General features: G+C 49.0%; 1 protein-coding gene across 1 annotated transcript; it reads left to right on the top strand.

Annotated features, from left to right (window-relative positions):
- Positions 1–11,933: 11,933 nt before the first annotated feature.
- LOC119361704 (receptor-like protein kinase 2) lies at positions 11,934–16,226 on the top strand. Its single transcript, XM_037626834.1, has 2 exons — positions 11,934–15,231; positions 15,494–16,226. The coding sequence occupies exons 1-2, from the start codon at positions 12,285–12,287 to the stop codon at positions 16,033–16,035; spliced, it is 3,489 nt and encodes a 1,162-aa protein (XP_037482731.1). The 5' UTR covers positions 11,934–12,284; the 3' UTR covers positions 16,036–16,226.
- Positions 16,227–16,651: the final 425 nt, after the last annotated feature.

Genomic DNA, 16,651 nt, shown 5'->3' with positions numbered 1-16,651 from the left:
CATGCTAAAGAGCGTGTCGAGTGAGCAAGAAATGGAGGATTGAATATGTACTCCCTCCGTCCGAAAATACTTGTCATTAAAATAAATAAAAATGAATGTATCTTGAACTAAAATATGTCTAGAATTCTAGATACATCATCTTTTATCCATTTTGATGACAAGTATTTTCGGACGAAGGGAATATGAAACAAAATTAGGAATAAGATGCAAATGCGATATGTATAAGAGGCTTGACCTGATGTTAGCTAGAGAGTGATCTCTTTTAGCTCTTTGTTTGACTTATCTAATTAACCCGTTTGCTCTCACACTTTCACTGTGCGTAGATGCTCCATGTCGAGGGGCTTCACGTTCATCATCCACCCATGCATCCTAGCCGTACATTCTTTCCACAACCACAAGATTTCTCTTACCAAATACTCCCTCCGTCCGGAAATACTTGCCATTGAAATGGATATATCTATATGTATTTTAGTTGTAGATACATCCATTTTCATCCATTTTGATGACAAGTATTTTCGGACGGAGGGAGTAGGATGGATAGTAATATGTAGCATGGCAGTAATAAAAAGTTGCTGATCTCTCTCATAGCCGTGTGGCATCACTCGTTGGCGCCACTGCCCGTTCCAGTACTTAACTATACTTAATTAATTAACTAACTAATCTTGTTTAGGCTGCCGCGCTGCGTGATCCAATGAGTAACCCATGCCGGCATCCTGACATCTCCATGCCTTGCCTGCCAGTCCTGTGTTTTTATCTTAATCTAGGCTGGGAATCTAGCGTGTCAAGTTGACAAGCGGGCTAAGTTGACACCATGTCTGGTGAAAATTGCAATTCCATTTGATCCCACGGTGAAAACTATAGAATTCAGTTTGTATTGGTGTGTACTTTAACGTTTTATTACTATGTGAGATATGGTTGAACGACTGAAATGTAGTAACAACTAATTAACAGGGTAAATATGTGATAAATAGAAGAAAAAAATCTTATATTTAAACCAGAACCACCAATGGACACGGACGGGAGAGGCTGAACCGCATGGAGAGAATATCGGCTCTGCCATCGACCCAAGGGAGCCAATGTTGGAGAGAGATTGTAGTCTCCTCTTCGTCCATGTCGTGCCACAACACGAGGACTCCGTACACTAGCCAACGACCCACGAGGGTACCGAACAGAAGCCGCTGAAGGATTACGGACCAGCCAACTCGCCTCCCACACCACGGCAGCCAAGAGAGCAACGCACCACCGCCGCCAACAACCACCAACCAGCACAGCCACAATCTCCACCCATCCCTAGAATGATGCCTCCAAGGAGGACCACACCGCTGAATCGTCGTCGTCGTCCGGCCCAAAAGGCCAAGGTTTACACCTGGGAGCACGGGGAAAAAGAGTGGTGGCAGGATCCAGAAGCTCGATGTGCCCTTAAGAAGGAGCTAGCGCAGGGGCGCTGACACCATTGAGGTCGACGCGAAGTAGACCAGGGGCTCCCCTGTTCCAAAACTCCCACTAGCCCACGCCCAATAGCCAGATCTGGTCGTACGGGCCGCGGCAAGGGGAGGGGGCCAGGATCCAGATCCGGCGGAGCTACCGGATCCTCACGCAGCCACGAAGGATCCGCCGCCCTACCGTTGCCCACATAGCCGGAAGGGACGACGAACTCCCGCGATGCCATCCACCGGCGAGATCTGCGCCGCCATCTTCACCCAGGGCCGTCGCCCCGGCTTTCGGAGCCCCCTGCGATGGGCTAGGGCAGCGGAGCCTCACCGGCACCCTCATCGGAGTCCGCACAGCAAGGCCAACGGCGTCCTCGGGCGGCGGCGGGGAGAGGAGGGAGGGGGGGCCGAGAGGCTACGGTTTGCGCACATTGATGTATATAACCTATAAACCATGTTTGCCGGTGTTGCCGCGTTCACTATAGGCATGATGATTTAAGAAGAGGTTATGCGTGACATGCTCTAGGCAATGGGCAAAGGAGGAGTAAACTGCAAAAAACTATCACAATTGGGGCATTGTTGCCTGAGGACCGATGTGCAATCACAAGGTGCCGGTGCAGAGGACTGTTGTGTTCCAAGGCATTAACACTGGTCGTAGGTTTTATGGATGTGCTAATGAGGTTAGTGTAGATCCTCTACTTGTTTGATAGTCAGCAATGCTAAATTCTTGGTAATTTAGGTGCAGATTGATATATGAACCATATATGTTTGTTGGTTAACTGAAAATTTGTTGCAGTTCTAGTCAATTTTCTCAGTACTGAAAGCTCGGTACTAAGTATTGTTTGTGTCAGGTTTAAACAATTCTTAGCATTGAAAGCTTAGCAATTTTTATTATTGCTGGAAGGTGATAAATGTGGTCTGGACGAGTGGATTAATTGACCTAGAATGACCTGAAGCAATGAAGAATGCATTGCACAACCTATGGGATATGTATAACCAGAGCACGAAAGACATTGAAATTTGATAAAAGGTGATACCGAGAATAGGTTAATATAGGAGAAGCATCCCAACAACATAAAATAAACAAGCCATTTTTTGCAACAATTCACAAGAATGTGATGAGCGAGAATTACCAGAAGATTATGGAGGATGGTGATGGAGAGAAAGCAGTAGTTGAAGCTCAGGAAGAGAAGGCTAAGCTTGAGAAAGAGAATATGGAACTTAGGACAACACTTCAAGTGATTAAGCAGCAATGATGAACTGGTTAGCAATTGGAAGAAGGTTGTAGCAGATCAAGATGGAACAGGTGAAGCAAGAGAAGAAAAGGCTAGAGTATATCATAGCTGATTTCCCGAAGGCTGGGGAGGAGAACAAGAGTAAGATAGGGAAAATCAATGAAATTTGTCATGAGAAAATGTAATATGTAGGTATTATGTATGGTGGCCGGTAGGTTGTGTATTATTTGTTGAACTATGAATGGTGAAGACTGTAGTGATCCTGCCTGAACCTTAAGATATTTATTATGTTTGGAATTATGATGTTGGTTGGAATGAATTGTGTTGTTGTTATATTAATTATGATGATGGTTGAAATGCAATGTGATGTTTTCAATTGAATTGTGTTCACCATATGCACTCTGGAACCCTATTGTTTAACGCCTAGCGTCTTGGCAACCCTCGATGACAAAATAAACCCTATTGTTTAACCCCTAGCCTCTTAGTAACCCTCGACGACAAAGTAAAGCCTATTGTTTAACCCTTAGCCTCTCGACAACCCTCAATGACTAAATAAACCCTATTGGTTAACCCCTAGCCTCTCGGCAACCCTCGATGACAAAATAAACCCTATTGGTACCCTAGCCTCTCGATAACCCTTGAGGCAAAATGAACCCCATTGGTTAACCCCTAGCCTCTCGACAACTCTCAATGACAAAATGAACCCTATTGATTAACCCCTAGCCTCTCGACAACCCTTGATGATAAAATGAACCCTATTGTTTAACCCCCTAGCCTCTCGACAACCCTCGGCAACAAAATAAACCCTATTGGTTAACAATATGATCATTATGCTCATTTTGATGGCAGCACCACAATCAATATTATGCTCATGTTGATGGCAACACCACATTATGCTCATTTCAAAGAACAGGTTCATCATGATTTGTTAAGCGCATTAATAAGCTGATAACAAAGAAATTTAAATAGGTCATTGCACCTGGCAGCACCACATTCAACACATATCAAGTTCAAAATTATATTCAACAACCACAATAAGTTCAAAAGGAACATAACAAGTCTTGCTTACCAAGATATTTAGGTAACACCATGGCAACATATCAGTTTCACGTAGCCAAAATTATCAACTTGGCAGCAACACAACATGTTCTAACCTGAAAACATAATTTTTTGCAAAATTATTTCACCAACACTCCTTCCATCAGCTTGGGTGCATGACATAGCTAGCTACCACTAGCATAGAAGTAGTACTTCAACCTATTTGGCCTCCTACTGACCCTTTTACTAGATGAACTTCCAGCCCTATGATCAGTGGGACGCCTTGGTGGAGCAAATGAAGACCTAGCAAATATTGATGCAGTTCTTAAAGCTCCTGGAGTAGCCCTTGATGATGAAGATTTTGGATCAGCCCTAGATCATGAATCTTTTAAAGCATCACTTGAAGCAACAGTTGGTGCAGATTTTGGAGCATATGATGTCGCTGCAGATCCTATAGCAGCTGGTGGTGGTGGAGATCTTGGAGCAGCTCTTGATGAAGAAGGATGACCTAGTGCTCCAGTGCTTAGTGAAGATGTTGGTGAAGGGACAAATCTATTTTCCTGAAAAAAATGAACATAAATTCAAAGTGCATTAATTGTTTAGTGCATTACTTATCAAAAAACAATGAAACTACATAAATCTAAAGAACATAAATTCAAACCTTGTTCTTGTTCTTCCAAGGAGCAAGTGCTGGCTTTAGATAATATTTGAATAGTTAGTGTACCTATGTCCCTGCCTTCCAAAGTTACTGCAAGTAATTGTTCCAATTCTAGATGTGTCCTTCGGGTTTGGCACCTCAAATTGGCCCTTCCTTCTGTGGATCTGCTTTCTGCCCTTCTTCCTATAAAACACAAGGGGATCAATGTTCCTTGTAGCGGGTCTTGTCCAAACATCAGGTCCAGAAACTGGGTAGATCATTAGCCTGTATGCCTCAAGGTACATTGGCTTCTTGAAGAATTGATGAATAAAATCTTCAGGTTCCTGTTTTGGTTTGTATATGGTAGATACAACATGGTTACTGAAGGAAATATGCCCTAGAGGCAATAATAAAGATGTTATTTTATATTTCCTTATTCATGATAAAGGTTTATTATTCATGCTAGAATTGTATTGATCGGAAACCTTAATACATGTGTGAATATACATAAACAAACAATGTGTCCCTAGTGAGCCTTTACTAGACTAGCTCGTTGATCAAAGATGGTTAAGGTATCCTAACCATGGACATGAGTTGTCATTTGATAACGGGATCACATCATTCGGAGAATGATGTGATGGACAAGACCCATTCGTTAGCTTAGCATAATGATGGTTCAATTTTATTGCTATTGATTTCTTCATGTCAAATACATATTCCTTTGACTATGAGATTATGCAACTCCCGGATACCGGAGGAATCCCTTTTGTGCTATCAAACATCACAACGTAACTGGGTGATTATAAAGATGCTCTACAGGTATCTCCGAAGGTGTTTGTTGAGTTGGCATAGATCGAGATTAGGATTTGTCACTCTGAGTATCGGAGAGGTATCTCTGGGCCCTCTCAGTAATACACATCATAAGCTTGCAAGCAAAACTAAGGAGTTAGTCACAAGGTGATATATTACAGAACGAGTAAAGAGACTTGCCAGTAACAAGATTGAACTAGGTATAGAGATACTGACGATCGAATCTTGGGCATGTAACATACCGATGGACAAAGGGAATTACGTATGTTGTCATAACGGTTCGACCGATAAAGATCTTCCTAGAATATATAGGATCCAATATTGACCGGAGAGGTGTCTCGGTCATGTCTACGTAGTTCTCAAACCCGTAGGGTCCGCACGCTTAACGTTCGATGACGATATAGTATTATATGAGTTGTGTGATTTGGTGACTGGATGTTGTTCAGAGTCCCGGAGGAGATCACAAACATGACGAGGATTCTCGAAATGGTCGAGAGGTAAAGATTGATATATAGGACAATGGTATTCAGACACCTAAAGTGTTCCGGAGGGTACCGGGTACATATCGGGTCACCGAAAGGGGTTCCGGGCACCCCGGCAAAAGATATGGGCCTTATGGGCCAAGAGGGGAAACACACCAGATACAAGGGGCTGGTGCGCCCCCATATGGGATGGCCTAAGGAGGGGAAGGAAAGGGGAGAAGGGAAAGGAAAGTGTGGATTAGGATTCAAACTTCCTTCCCTCTCCCCACCTCTTTCCTTCTCCCTCGGTTAAATATGGCAGGGGGCGCCACTTGGGGAGGACCCCAAGTAGGATTTGGCCTACTTGGGGCGCCTCCTGGCAGCCTCCCCTCTCCCTCCCACCTATATATATGTGAGGGGGCGCCCTATCACACCCCAGACAATTGCCTAGCCATGTGCGGCACCCCCTCCACTGTTTACAATCCCGGTCATATTTTCGTAGTGCTTAGGTGAAGCCCTGCGGAGATCACTTAACCGTCACCACACCGTCGTGCTGATAGAACTCATCTACTACCTCAACGTCTTGCTGGATCAAGAAGGCGAGGGACGTCACTGAGCTGAACGTGTGTAGAACGCGGAGGTGTCGTGCGTCCGGTACTTGATCGGTTGAAGCGCGAAGAAGTTCGACTGCATCAACCGCGTTGTGAAATGCTTCTACTTATGGTCTACGAGGGTACATAGACACACACACTCCCCCTTGTTGCTATGCATCTCCATGTATAGATCATTGCGTGTGCGTAGAAAATTTTTGTTTTCCATGCAACGTTTCACAACAGTTACATGGTACACCTGTCGTATCCCAGTTTTTGCAGCCAAAGTTCCAATTTTTCAAATTGACAGCATATGATGTCTCACCACTGTTGACCTGGTATAGATCTGAGCTTGCCATCACATCGTTAAAATTCCTAGCCCATTCCTTGGACTCTTCTAGCATCTCTGCATATGTTGGGGTAATTTCTCATCTAGCAATCTGCCCTCCAATCATTTTCTCATTGAACCTGACCATCAATTTGCTCCTGGTCCCTTCAACCATTGTTTTAATGGGTATTCTCCTAATACTGAAAATCATCCTGTTGAGCACCTCACTAATGTTGTTGACTACTAGGTCAGTCTTACGGTTGGTGTACATGGCATACCTAGCCCGTGTTTCAATAGGAATTGCCTTAAGCCACATCTAGGCATCCTCACTTCCTTTCTAATTTCTTCCATTGCTACATCAAATCCATTCGCAGTGTAAGAGTAGGAACCTGCATCCATATATTTCCTAAGTTCATCTCATCTCAAACTAGCACTTTGAAAATTTGCATAAACGTGTCTTAAACATAATCTTTGAGGGCAATTTGGAAATACTTGGTTGATGGCATTAAGTAGGCCCTGAATGCAGAAATAAATGTACTAAAGTCTCTAACTATGTTGTGCAACTAGATTTGCTAAGTAAGATTAAGTCAATGAATGAAGTAAGGAAATGCTCATATAGTTTACCTTCTGCCTATCTGAAATAATTGTGTATTTCCCAAATTCTCCCGATTCTCCACCAATAGCTATCTTCGGCTGAGTTAAAAACCAGCACCAACTTGGGCTATGTTCCAACTACTCCAAAAGCCAATGGATAGATGTTATTGTTTCCATCTCTACATGTAGCAGCTAGGATTTGTTGACATGTGTTCAACTTCATAAAGCAACCATCTAGACCGGAAAATCATTACACAAGACCATAGTAAACTTCAAAAGATGATAATATACTACACTAGGCCATAGTAAACTTCACAAGACCATAAATGCATGTGCATTGCACAATAACATACATATCAAAGGTCTATAGTCTTTGGACAACCCATCCCTCTGAGATGACATACAAATGAAAAGTCTATGGAATCTAGGGTTTTTGCTTGGATGCTCTTTCACAACTCTAGTTTTCACAATGCATCTGCTTCTAGGATTTGTGTCTAGCACAACCTGAAGATAATCTCTAATTCTGGTATACTGTGCTTCCTGATCATCTTGTACCACACTGAGAGCTTGTTGCCTTGCCCTGTAAGCCTTCGTATTCCCAACCTCGCCACCAAACTTCTCCTTTGTCTTGTCTATCACGGTCTCAATTCCTGCTTTTGGATCTGTCATGAAGCTGCCCTCAACTACTTTGGCCACAAACCTTGCAGGAATCTTACAATTCTCACCACTTGGAGCACATGTATACTCTAATTGCAACTTCCTAATAGAATTTTTTCCATTTGCAATAACAGATGCAACCATGTGAAAGGGGCAATCTTTCTCAAGACAGTCAACTATTACCTTGCCTTTTTTGTTCCTGTCGTAAGGAAAGTTCCTCCTTTGAGTGACATGCAGGATGACCAAAGCTCTCCTGAACTGATAAACATCAGTAAAACACATCTGTCAGCATATTTGCTCTTGTGGTACAAGCATGTTCTCATCATACTATTTTTTGGCCTTTCTCTTCTTTGCCCTTGACTTTCCGGTAGATGAGGAGCAATACAACACAACTTCTTCATCTGAATCAACATCAAGTTCCTCATATGTATCCTCATCAGATAATGGAACACAGTCTTCCTCAAGTTTTGCTTTTGAACCACGATGAGATATTGTTGTGGGTCCTCTTCTAATGGGCAATCTCTCCAAAGGTGCTCGTTCAACAAAACTCTCTTCCTCCTCCTCATCAACCTCAAAAAGAAAATAGTGTGGCTCAGAATCACCTTCAAAAACCCTCTTCCTCTTCAGATATTTTATTTTCTGGTGTAGGTCTGCATCCTCCTCCTCTTGCTGAGAATCAGAGCTGTCAACATCCATCAATTCTTCCTCCTCCATGTTTTCCTTTTCCTTCATGTTATATTCTTCCTCTGTGTTCTCTTGTCCCTCCCTATTGTATTCTTCTTGCACTACTGGCATGTAATCAAACTCATTAAGGAAATCATCCATCTCCTTAACACCAGGAATATTTGTCCCCTTCCTCACAATGCAACTCTCCTGAGTGATAAGATGTTCTCCAAATTCATATGAAACACTCACAATTGGACCAGAACAAGATGCTTGTTCTGGTTGTTCACTGGTTTGACTTTCATAGACCACACCTGCATCATCTATACTATAGAGCTTAGGAGAACCAATCTCAAAAATTTGAATTTTCTTATCACGTCCATCTCCAATGTCGATCTGCAAGTTTGGCATCTCTGACTCTCTTCCTTTCATAACTGTGATAGTAACACACCTCTTTTCCTCATGCAATACTAGCATTTCTTCAACATCTTCCTCGATTTGATTAGCTGCATCACTGACATTCCTACAAGCTCTTGCTTCACACAATACATGGAATCCTTCTAATCATAGTCCTTTATCCCAATAATTGCCAACATATTGTTATATGTTATATCAGACTCACACAAGGTCCTTTCTAGTTGTCACAACCTTGAAAATGGAACCTCACATCCCATGGTTCATCTTCATCTAAACTGTGATTAACAACAAGTCCAATTACGAGTAAATTCAGTTAACAAAAATTTATGTTCAAAGCAAATTCATTTTAAGAGTACATTCATTTAAAATGCAATTTCACTTAACACTACATTCAGATCAAATAAAATTCAGTTAGCACTACACTACTAGGGAAAACCCTAGCATCAGCGCGGGTTAAAAGCTAGTAGTAGCGCGGGTGCCTGCGCTACTACTACGGCGCTACAGCTAACTTGTAGTAGTAGCGCGGTGCATCCCGCGCTACTAGTACGTGTGTTAGTAGTAGCGCGGGTTCGACACGCGCTACTACTAACTATTTGTAGCGCGTGACTGTGACCCGCGCTACTACTCTTAATTTCAAAAACCAAAAAAAACACTCGACCACGTGCGTGTTGTCAATGGTGTCAATGGTTCGATCCAGCGACGACAAGGGTCGCCGGAGGTGCGGACGGGCAGCGGAGACCAGATCCAGCGATGGCTGTTGTAGAGGGACCAGATCCAGTGCAGAGGAGAGCAGGACAACGGTGTGAGGGTCCTCTTCACGGCCAAGGCAGAGAGCTCCTCCTTGGCCATGTCGACGACCGGCGCAGACATGGGCATGGGAGGTGAGTAAAATCGGAGGGACATGGAGAGGGAAAAAGAGAAACAAGAAAGAAAGGAATGAGATGGAGGGCGCACCGGGGCTTGTCGCCGGTGGTGAGGTGGTCCGACGTGGTGGCATGGAGATGCGGGGAAGACCGACGAGCTCCGAGACGACGGCGGCGCAGGGCGGCCTCCCTCTTTTGGCGCCATGGAGGAGGAGGCACGCGACGCGAGGAGGTGAACTTGTAGGGTGCCATGGAGGAGGAGGTGTGCAGCACCATGGGAGAGCCTACGGAGTGACGGGGAGAGTGAGGGAGAGAGGAGGGATTCGGCCGAGGATATGGGGCCTTCACCTACCTCGTACTTGGTAGTAGCGAGGGGTATAAAACCGCGCTACTACTATCAACTTAGTAGTAGCGCGGGTTTATACCCCTCGCTACTACTATGGCAATGTCCTGGGGGGCACGGTAGAGATCGCTTTCAACTTAGTAGTAGCGAGGGGTGAAAACCCACGCTACTAGTAAGTAGCAGTAGCGAGGGTTATAAACCCTCGCTACTAGTAAGCGTCTGCCTATAAGCTTTTCCCTAGTAGTGCTACATTCAGTTAACAATAAATATAATGTACATTATATTCAGTTAATACTAGGTTCAGCTAAGCACTATACTCAACACATTTCAGTAACTATACATCCTAAAATGCAGTACCCAAGCCAGCAAATCTCATACATTCGAAATAAGATATGTGACCCCAATTCCTAAATTGAGTCGGATAAGAGCTAGCAAAGTATAAACATATAGGAACACTTATATAGAGCTAGCTCAAATTAAAAAATCGCACGAACAAAAAATACAAATTACAGAGAGAGTTCAGAGGAAGAAGAAGACTCACTCCACGCCGCCTAGGCCGGAAGTGAAGTGTTGGCTCTGCGCAGGATTTGCCTTTCAGACTTGGGCCAATCGTGCTGCTGCCCACTAATTGATGTCGTACGCAGATGGCTTGAACTTGCTGCCGCCTAGCTCGTCGAGCTCATCTATGACGGCAATGACAGATCCACCGCTGCCTGCAACCATAGCAGGGGGGCCGTGGGAGGGCGAGGACTAACGGAGCGACCCGCGGAATCAACGATAGAGTAGTGGTCGTGGTTGTCCCTGTCGTCATTGGTAGAGCCGTCGCATGGTGCCATGGGAGGAGATCCGAGTTTGAGTGGGTAAGTAGAGGGGGGCGAAAGGCGATTTGGGGGAAGTGGGTGGTCGGGTTTCTACTGGTTAGGTTTTTCTCGACGGAGTCTTGCCCTGGACACGTGGCACCTAATAGCGGCACCAGCCATCAGGTTTCCACTCAAACGGTGCAAATGACTCGATCATCATATTTTTTAAACTGTCAGCACAATGGTGGCGGTTTTTTGAAATAAAAAAACGGAATGGTAGTAGTGTTGCGAATTAGGGTCCTCAATTGTAGTGGTTTTCTACAATTTACTTGAGATCCATGTTAATTTTCACCGGAGACAACCACTGCTGATTTCCTTTGAATAGATAAAAGCTTTGCATATCATTGTATTAAAAGAGCAAGAGTTTGCCACGTCACAGTAAGAAGAGAACTCATCTCGTGTGCATTTCTTTTAGAATTTAGTGCTACATTTCCCGTCCACCAAGCTTGTCGGAAGAAAACTTCTTTTTTCGTTCGCATTTCATGGGACCTAATACCACTTTTTTGCGGTTACACCACGGTTGCTCATATCCAAATTTAGAGTACTAGTACACCATGACAAGTCTATGCATACATTCTATAAATACATAGATATAATATTAATGTAAACTCTTTTCGTGCGCAATTTCTGGGATTTTAGTGCAACCTTTTCCGTCATTTGAGCAGGCCGTTTTAGTTGGTATACACTAATGATCTCCTCCCCTACAAGCCGCTCAAAAGCCACTATTATCAGTCGTCCGCTTCACTCGCCAACAACTCAAGAAACCCTCAATCAACAGCAACATCAGCAACATCTCGGCCGCACATGCCAGTACCGTGGGCGCATCAAGATTCGTGCTTAAACCCCAGCTGCATGCTCGATCTGCCTTGACGTACACTCGAGAGTTAGAGTGGGTGTTAGAAGAAAAAGGCCACCAAGCTGAGCTAAATTTATTAAGATCCCATTGTCAGTGCTAGCACTGCATCTGATTTTCTTAATCCCTCTCTTTCCCTCCCTCCGATGCACACTCACACTCTCCGTTTCTCTCTCTACACTTTCAAACTAGAGAGAGAGAGAGAGAGAGAGAGAGAGAGAGAGAGAGACCAGCAAACAAACAAAGCTTGGATGTTGAGGAGCCCGACGCATCGAAGCAAGAACCCTACCCTATTCATTCACTCATGGAGGACACAAGCAAACACCTTTGATAGTTTTGAGGAAGAGATAGATAGAGAGAGAGAATCCTAGAGAGAGAGAGAGAGTGTGTGTGAGAGCCTCACTTCCATTGCCATCTCCATAGAGATCGTCGTCGCGGTCCTCCCATCCATAGTGTGTCGTGCACGCAGTCGCACTGCCCCAAGCACGGCCGAGCCCATTTTTTCATGCCATTGTTGCCGGCGACGACGGCAGCCCCGATGCGCCACCTCCACCTCATCCTCTTCCTCCCCATCTTACTCAACCTCCTCCTCTTCACCTCCACCTCCACCGCCGCCTCCACTTCCCCTAACCCAGAGGTCGCCTTCCTCTCCTCATGGCTGGCCGCGTCGCCCTCCCGCCCGCCGGACTGGGCCCCGACCGCCGCGTCCCCGTGCAAGTGGTCGCACGTCGCCTGCGACGCCGCCGGCAGGGCGGTCGTGTCCGTCACCTTCCAGTCCGTGCACCTCGCCGTGCCGGCGCCGTCCGGCCTCTGCGCCGCGCTGCCGGGGCTCGTCAGCTTTGTTGCGTCGGACGCCAACCTGACCGGCGGCGTGCCGGGGGACCTGGCGCTGTGCCGCCGCCTCGCCACGCTTGACCTCAGCGGCAACTCCCTCACGGGCCCCGTCCCGGCGTCGCTCGGCAACTTGACGGCGCTGGAGTCGCTCGTGCTCAACACCAACCAGCTCTCCGGGCCCATCCCGGCCGAGCTCGGCGGGCTCGCGGCGTCGCTCAAGAACCTGCTGCTGTTCGACAACCGCCTCTCCGGCGAGCTTCCCGCAGAGCTCGGCGGGCTGCGGCGGCTCGAGTCCCTCCGCGCCGGCGGCAACCACGACCTCTCCGGCCCGATCCCCGACTCGTTCTCCAAGCTGTCCAACCTCGCCGTGCTCGGCCTCGCGGATACAAAGATCTCCGGCACGCTCCCGCCGTCGATCGGCAACCTCAAGAGCCTCCAGACGCTGTCGATATACACCACCATGCTCTCCGGCTCCATCCCGCCGGAGCTCGCGCTGTGCGCCAACCTCACCGACGTGTACCTCTACGAGAACGCGCTCTCCGGCGCGCTCCCCCCGGAGCTCGGCGCGCTCAAGAGCCTCCAGAAGCTCCTATTGTGGCAGAACGCGCTCACCGGCCCCATCCCGGACAGCTTCGGCAACCTCACGTCTCTCGTCTCGCTCGACCTCTCCATCAACTCCATCTCCGGCGTCATCCCGCCGTCGCTCGGGCGGCTGCCGGCTCTTCAGGACCTCATGCTCAGCGACAACAACCTCACCGGCACCATCCCCGTGCAGCTCGCCAACGCGACGGCGCTCGTGCAGCTGCAGCTCGACACCAACGAGATCTCCGGCCTCATCCCGTCGGAGCTCGGCCGGAGCCTGACCAACCTGCAGGTGCTGTTCGCGTGGCAGAACCGCCTCGAGGGCGCCATCCCGGTCACGCTCGCGTCAATGGCGAGCCTCCAGGCGCTCGACCTCTCGCACAACCGCTTCACCGGCGCTGTGCCGCCGGGGCTCTTCCTGCTGCGCAACCTCACCAAGCTGCTAATCTTGTCCAACGACCTCTCCGGCGTGATACCGCCGGAGATCGGGAAGGCGACGAGCCTTGTGCGTTTGAGGCTTGGAGGCAACCGCATCGCCGGTGAGATCCCCGCGGCCGTGGGCGGGATGAAGAGCATCGTCTTCCTCGACCTCGGCAGCAACCGCCTGACCGGCACCGTGCCCGCCGAGCTCGGCGACTGCTCGCAGCTCCAGATGCTCGACCTCAGCAACAACACGCTCACCGGAGCCCTGCCGGAGTCGCTATCCGGCGTGCGCGGCCTGCAGGAGCTCGACGTCTCGCACAACCAGCTCACCGGCCCCGTGCCAGAATCCTTCGGAAGGCTGGCGGTGCTGAGCCGTCTCGTCCTCGCCGGCAACGCGCTGTCCGGGAACATACCGGCGGCGCTCGGGCGGTGCCGCGCGCTCGAGCTGCTCGACCTAAGCGACAACCGCCTCTCCGGCAGCATCCCCGACGAGCTCTGCAGCCTCGCTGGCCTCGACATCGCCCTCAACCTCAGCCGCAACGGCCTCACAGGCACGATACCGGCGAGGATATCGCAGCTGAGCAAGCTGTCCGTGCTCGACCTGTCCTACAACGCGTTCGCCGGCAGCCTGACGCCGCTCGCCGGCCTCGACAACCTCGTCACGCTCAACGTGTCGCAGAACAACTTCTCCGGGTACCTCCCGGACACGAAGCTCTTCCGGCAGCTCTCGGCGTCGAGCCTCGCCGGGAACTCGGGGCTCTGCACCAAAGGCGGCGACGTGTGCTTCGTTGGCGTGGACGCCGACGGCCGGCCGATGTCGGTGACCGCTAGCGACGATGCGCAGCGCGCGCACCGGCTCAAGCTCGCCATCGCGCTGCTGGTGACCGCGACGGTGGCGATGGTGCTCGGGATGATCGGCATACTGAGAGCGCGCGGGGTGGGCGTGAAGGGCAATGGCGGGGGCGGGAGCAGCGACTCGGAGGCCGGCGGCGGGGAGCTGGGGTGGCCGTGGCAGTTCACGCCGTTCCAGAAGGTGAGCTTCTCGGTGGACCAGGTGGTGCGGAGCCTGGTGGACGCCAACATCATCGGCAAGGGCGTGTCCGGCGTGGTGTACCGCGTGAGCCTGGACTCCGGCGAGACCATCGCCGTGAAGAAGCTGTGGCCGGCCACGACGGCCGCCGCGGCCGCGTTCAAGGACGCCGGCCGGGACTCGTTCTCGGCGGAGGTGCGCACGCTGGGCTCCATCCGGCACAAGAACATCGTGAGGTTCCTCGGCTGCTGCTGGAACAAGAGCACGCGGCTGCTCATGTACGACTACATGGCCAACGGCAGCCTCGGCGCCGTGCTCCACGAGCGCGGCGGCGGCGGCGCGCAGCTCGAGTGGGACGTCCGATACCGGATCGTGCTCGGGTCGGCGCAGGGCCTCGCGTACCTGCACCACGGCTGCTCGCCGCCCATCGTCCACCGTGACATCAAGGCCAACAACATCCTCATCGGCCTCGACTTCGAGGCCTACATCGCCGACTTCGGCCTCGCCAAGCTCGTCGACGAGGGCGCCGACTTCGGCCGCTCCTCCAACACCGTCGCCGGATCCTATGGCTACATCGCCCCCGGTATGTCAACCAACCTCCATTTCTGCATAGTGCCGGTCCGATATGACTCTACTGTTACCGATACGTTGTTTTTTGTTTTCTTATGTTAGACTGTTTGTGTCTGATTGTGTGCATCTTAATTATACAAAGATTGAATTATTATCATGATTTGTTTTCAATTAATGCTATATTTTAGTTAATAAAAAGGGCCTTTATCGAAAAATGATCATCCAACACACCATCTATGAACACACCTTCATTTTTTTTATCTTGTTGGATGCAGAGTATGGGTACATGCTCAAGATCACGGAGAAGAGCGACGTGTACAGCTACGGCGTGGTGGTGTTGGAGGTGCTGACCGGGAAGCAGCCGATCGACCCGACCATCCCGGACGGGCAACACGTGGTGGACTGGGTGCGGCGGCACAAGGGCGGTGCCGGCGTGTTGGACCCGGCGCTGCACGGCCGATCCGACACGGAGGTGGAGGAGATGCTCCAAGTCATGGGCGTGGCCCTGCTTTGCGTCAGCCCCGTCCCCGATGAGCGGCCGGCCATGAAGGACGTCGCGGCCATGCTCAAGGAGATCCGGCTCGAGCGCGAGGAGTATGCCAAGGTCGATGTCCTGCTCAAGGGTGGCGGCGGTTGCGGGTCGCCGACCAAGGATGCCACCTCAACAACAATGCCGATGGCGACCACAAAGGCCACCACGTCGACATCGAGCACGCCACCGTGCCGGCAAGGCCCCGGGAGCAGCGCGTGCAACAGCAATAGCAGCAGCTTCTCCGCCGCCTACTCCTCATCCAAGGCCAAATCGCCATTCGGTTGACTGATCGAACCGAGTGTTTCGTAGGCGCCAAATTTGATTTTCGTGGTGGTGGTGGTGGTGGTTTACTTGGCTGTGTAAATGGTTTTGGTTTTAATGGAGAGAGCACTTAATTAGTGTAAGTTGAGGACTTGGGAACAATTACTTTCAGGACGAAGAAGTGGAAATTAGAAGGAAAACTAAGGCTTTTGATTTGATGGTGCCTTCTGTGTTGAGCTAGTGTTGAATAAAGATCCCAAAGAATCATGGCAGCAAATGCCATGCCATGCCACATCACCAAGGTGTCCAAGTTAATTTCTCCACTGGTGTTAATTCACCGGAGTCCTCATGTATACTTTGTTTGGTAGTAGAAGATTAATGGCTTAGCTAGCTGTGGCTACATGTATAAATTCCATGGACGGCTATAGATAAAATTGGCGATTTGGCATAAATCGGTAAAATGCTTTCCAGGGTAGTTCCCCTAGTAGCTCATGAAGCGTGGAACACACATATTTCTTAATTTGCTCATGGGCCATGGCAGTTCCTTGCTAGGGTCATTGTTACTCCACCACATTACATCTAGAAATGGGAGATACCAGGGAATCTTACATTACAGTTTCCTTCTGTGAGTCGCCTCTCA

Source organism: Triticum dicoccoides, chromosome 2B (genome assembly GCF_002162155.2).
Source record: "Triticum dicoccoides isolate Atlit2015 ecotype Zavitan chromosome 2B, WEW_v2.0, whole genome shotgun sequence".
Taxonomy (NCBI): Eukaryota; Viridiplantae; Streptophyta; class Magnoliopsida; order Poales; family Poaceae; genus Triticum; species Triticum dicoccoides.
This window is presented reverse-complemented; position numbering and strand designations above follow the sequence as displayed.

Bases quoted from the DNA above. Each gene is read 5' to 3' on its own strand.
- LOC119361704 (XM_037626834.1), top strand. From the start codon at position 12,285: ATGCCATTGTTGCCGGCGACGACGGCAGCCCCGATGCGCCACCTCCAC. The intron at 15,232-15,493 runs GTATGTCAACCA...TGTTGGATGCAG, and splicing joins CTATGGCTACATCGCCCCCG to AGTATGGGTACATGCTCAAG.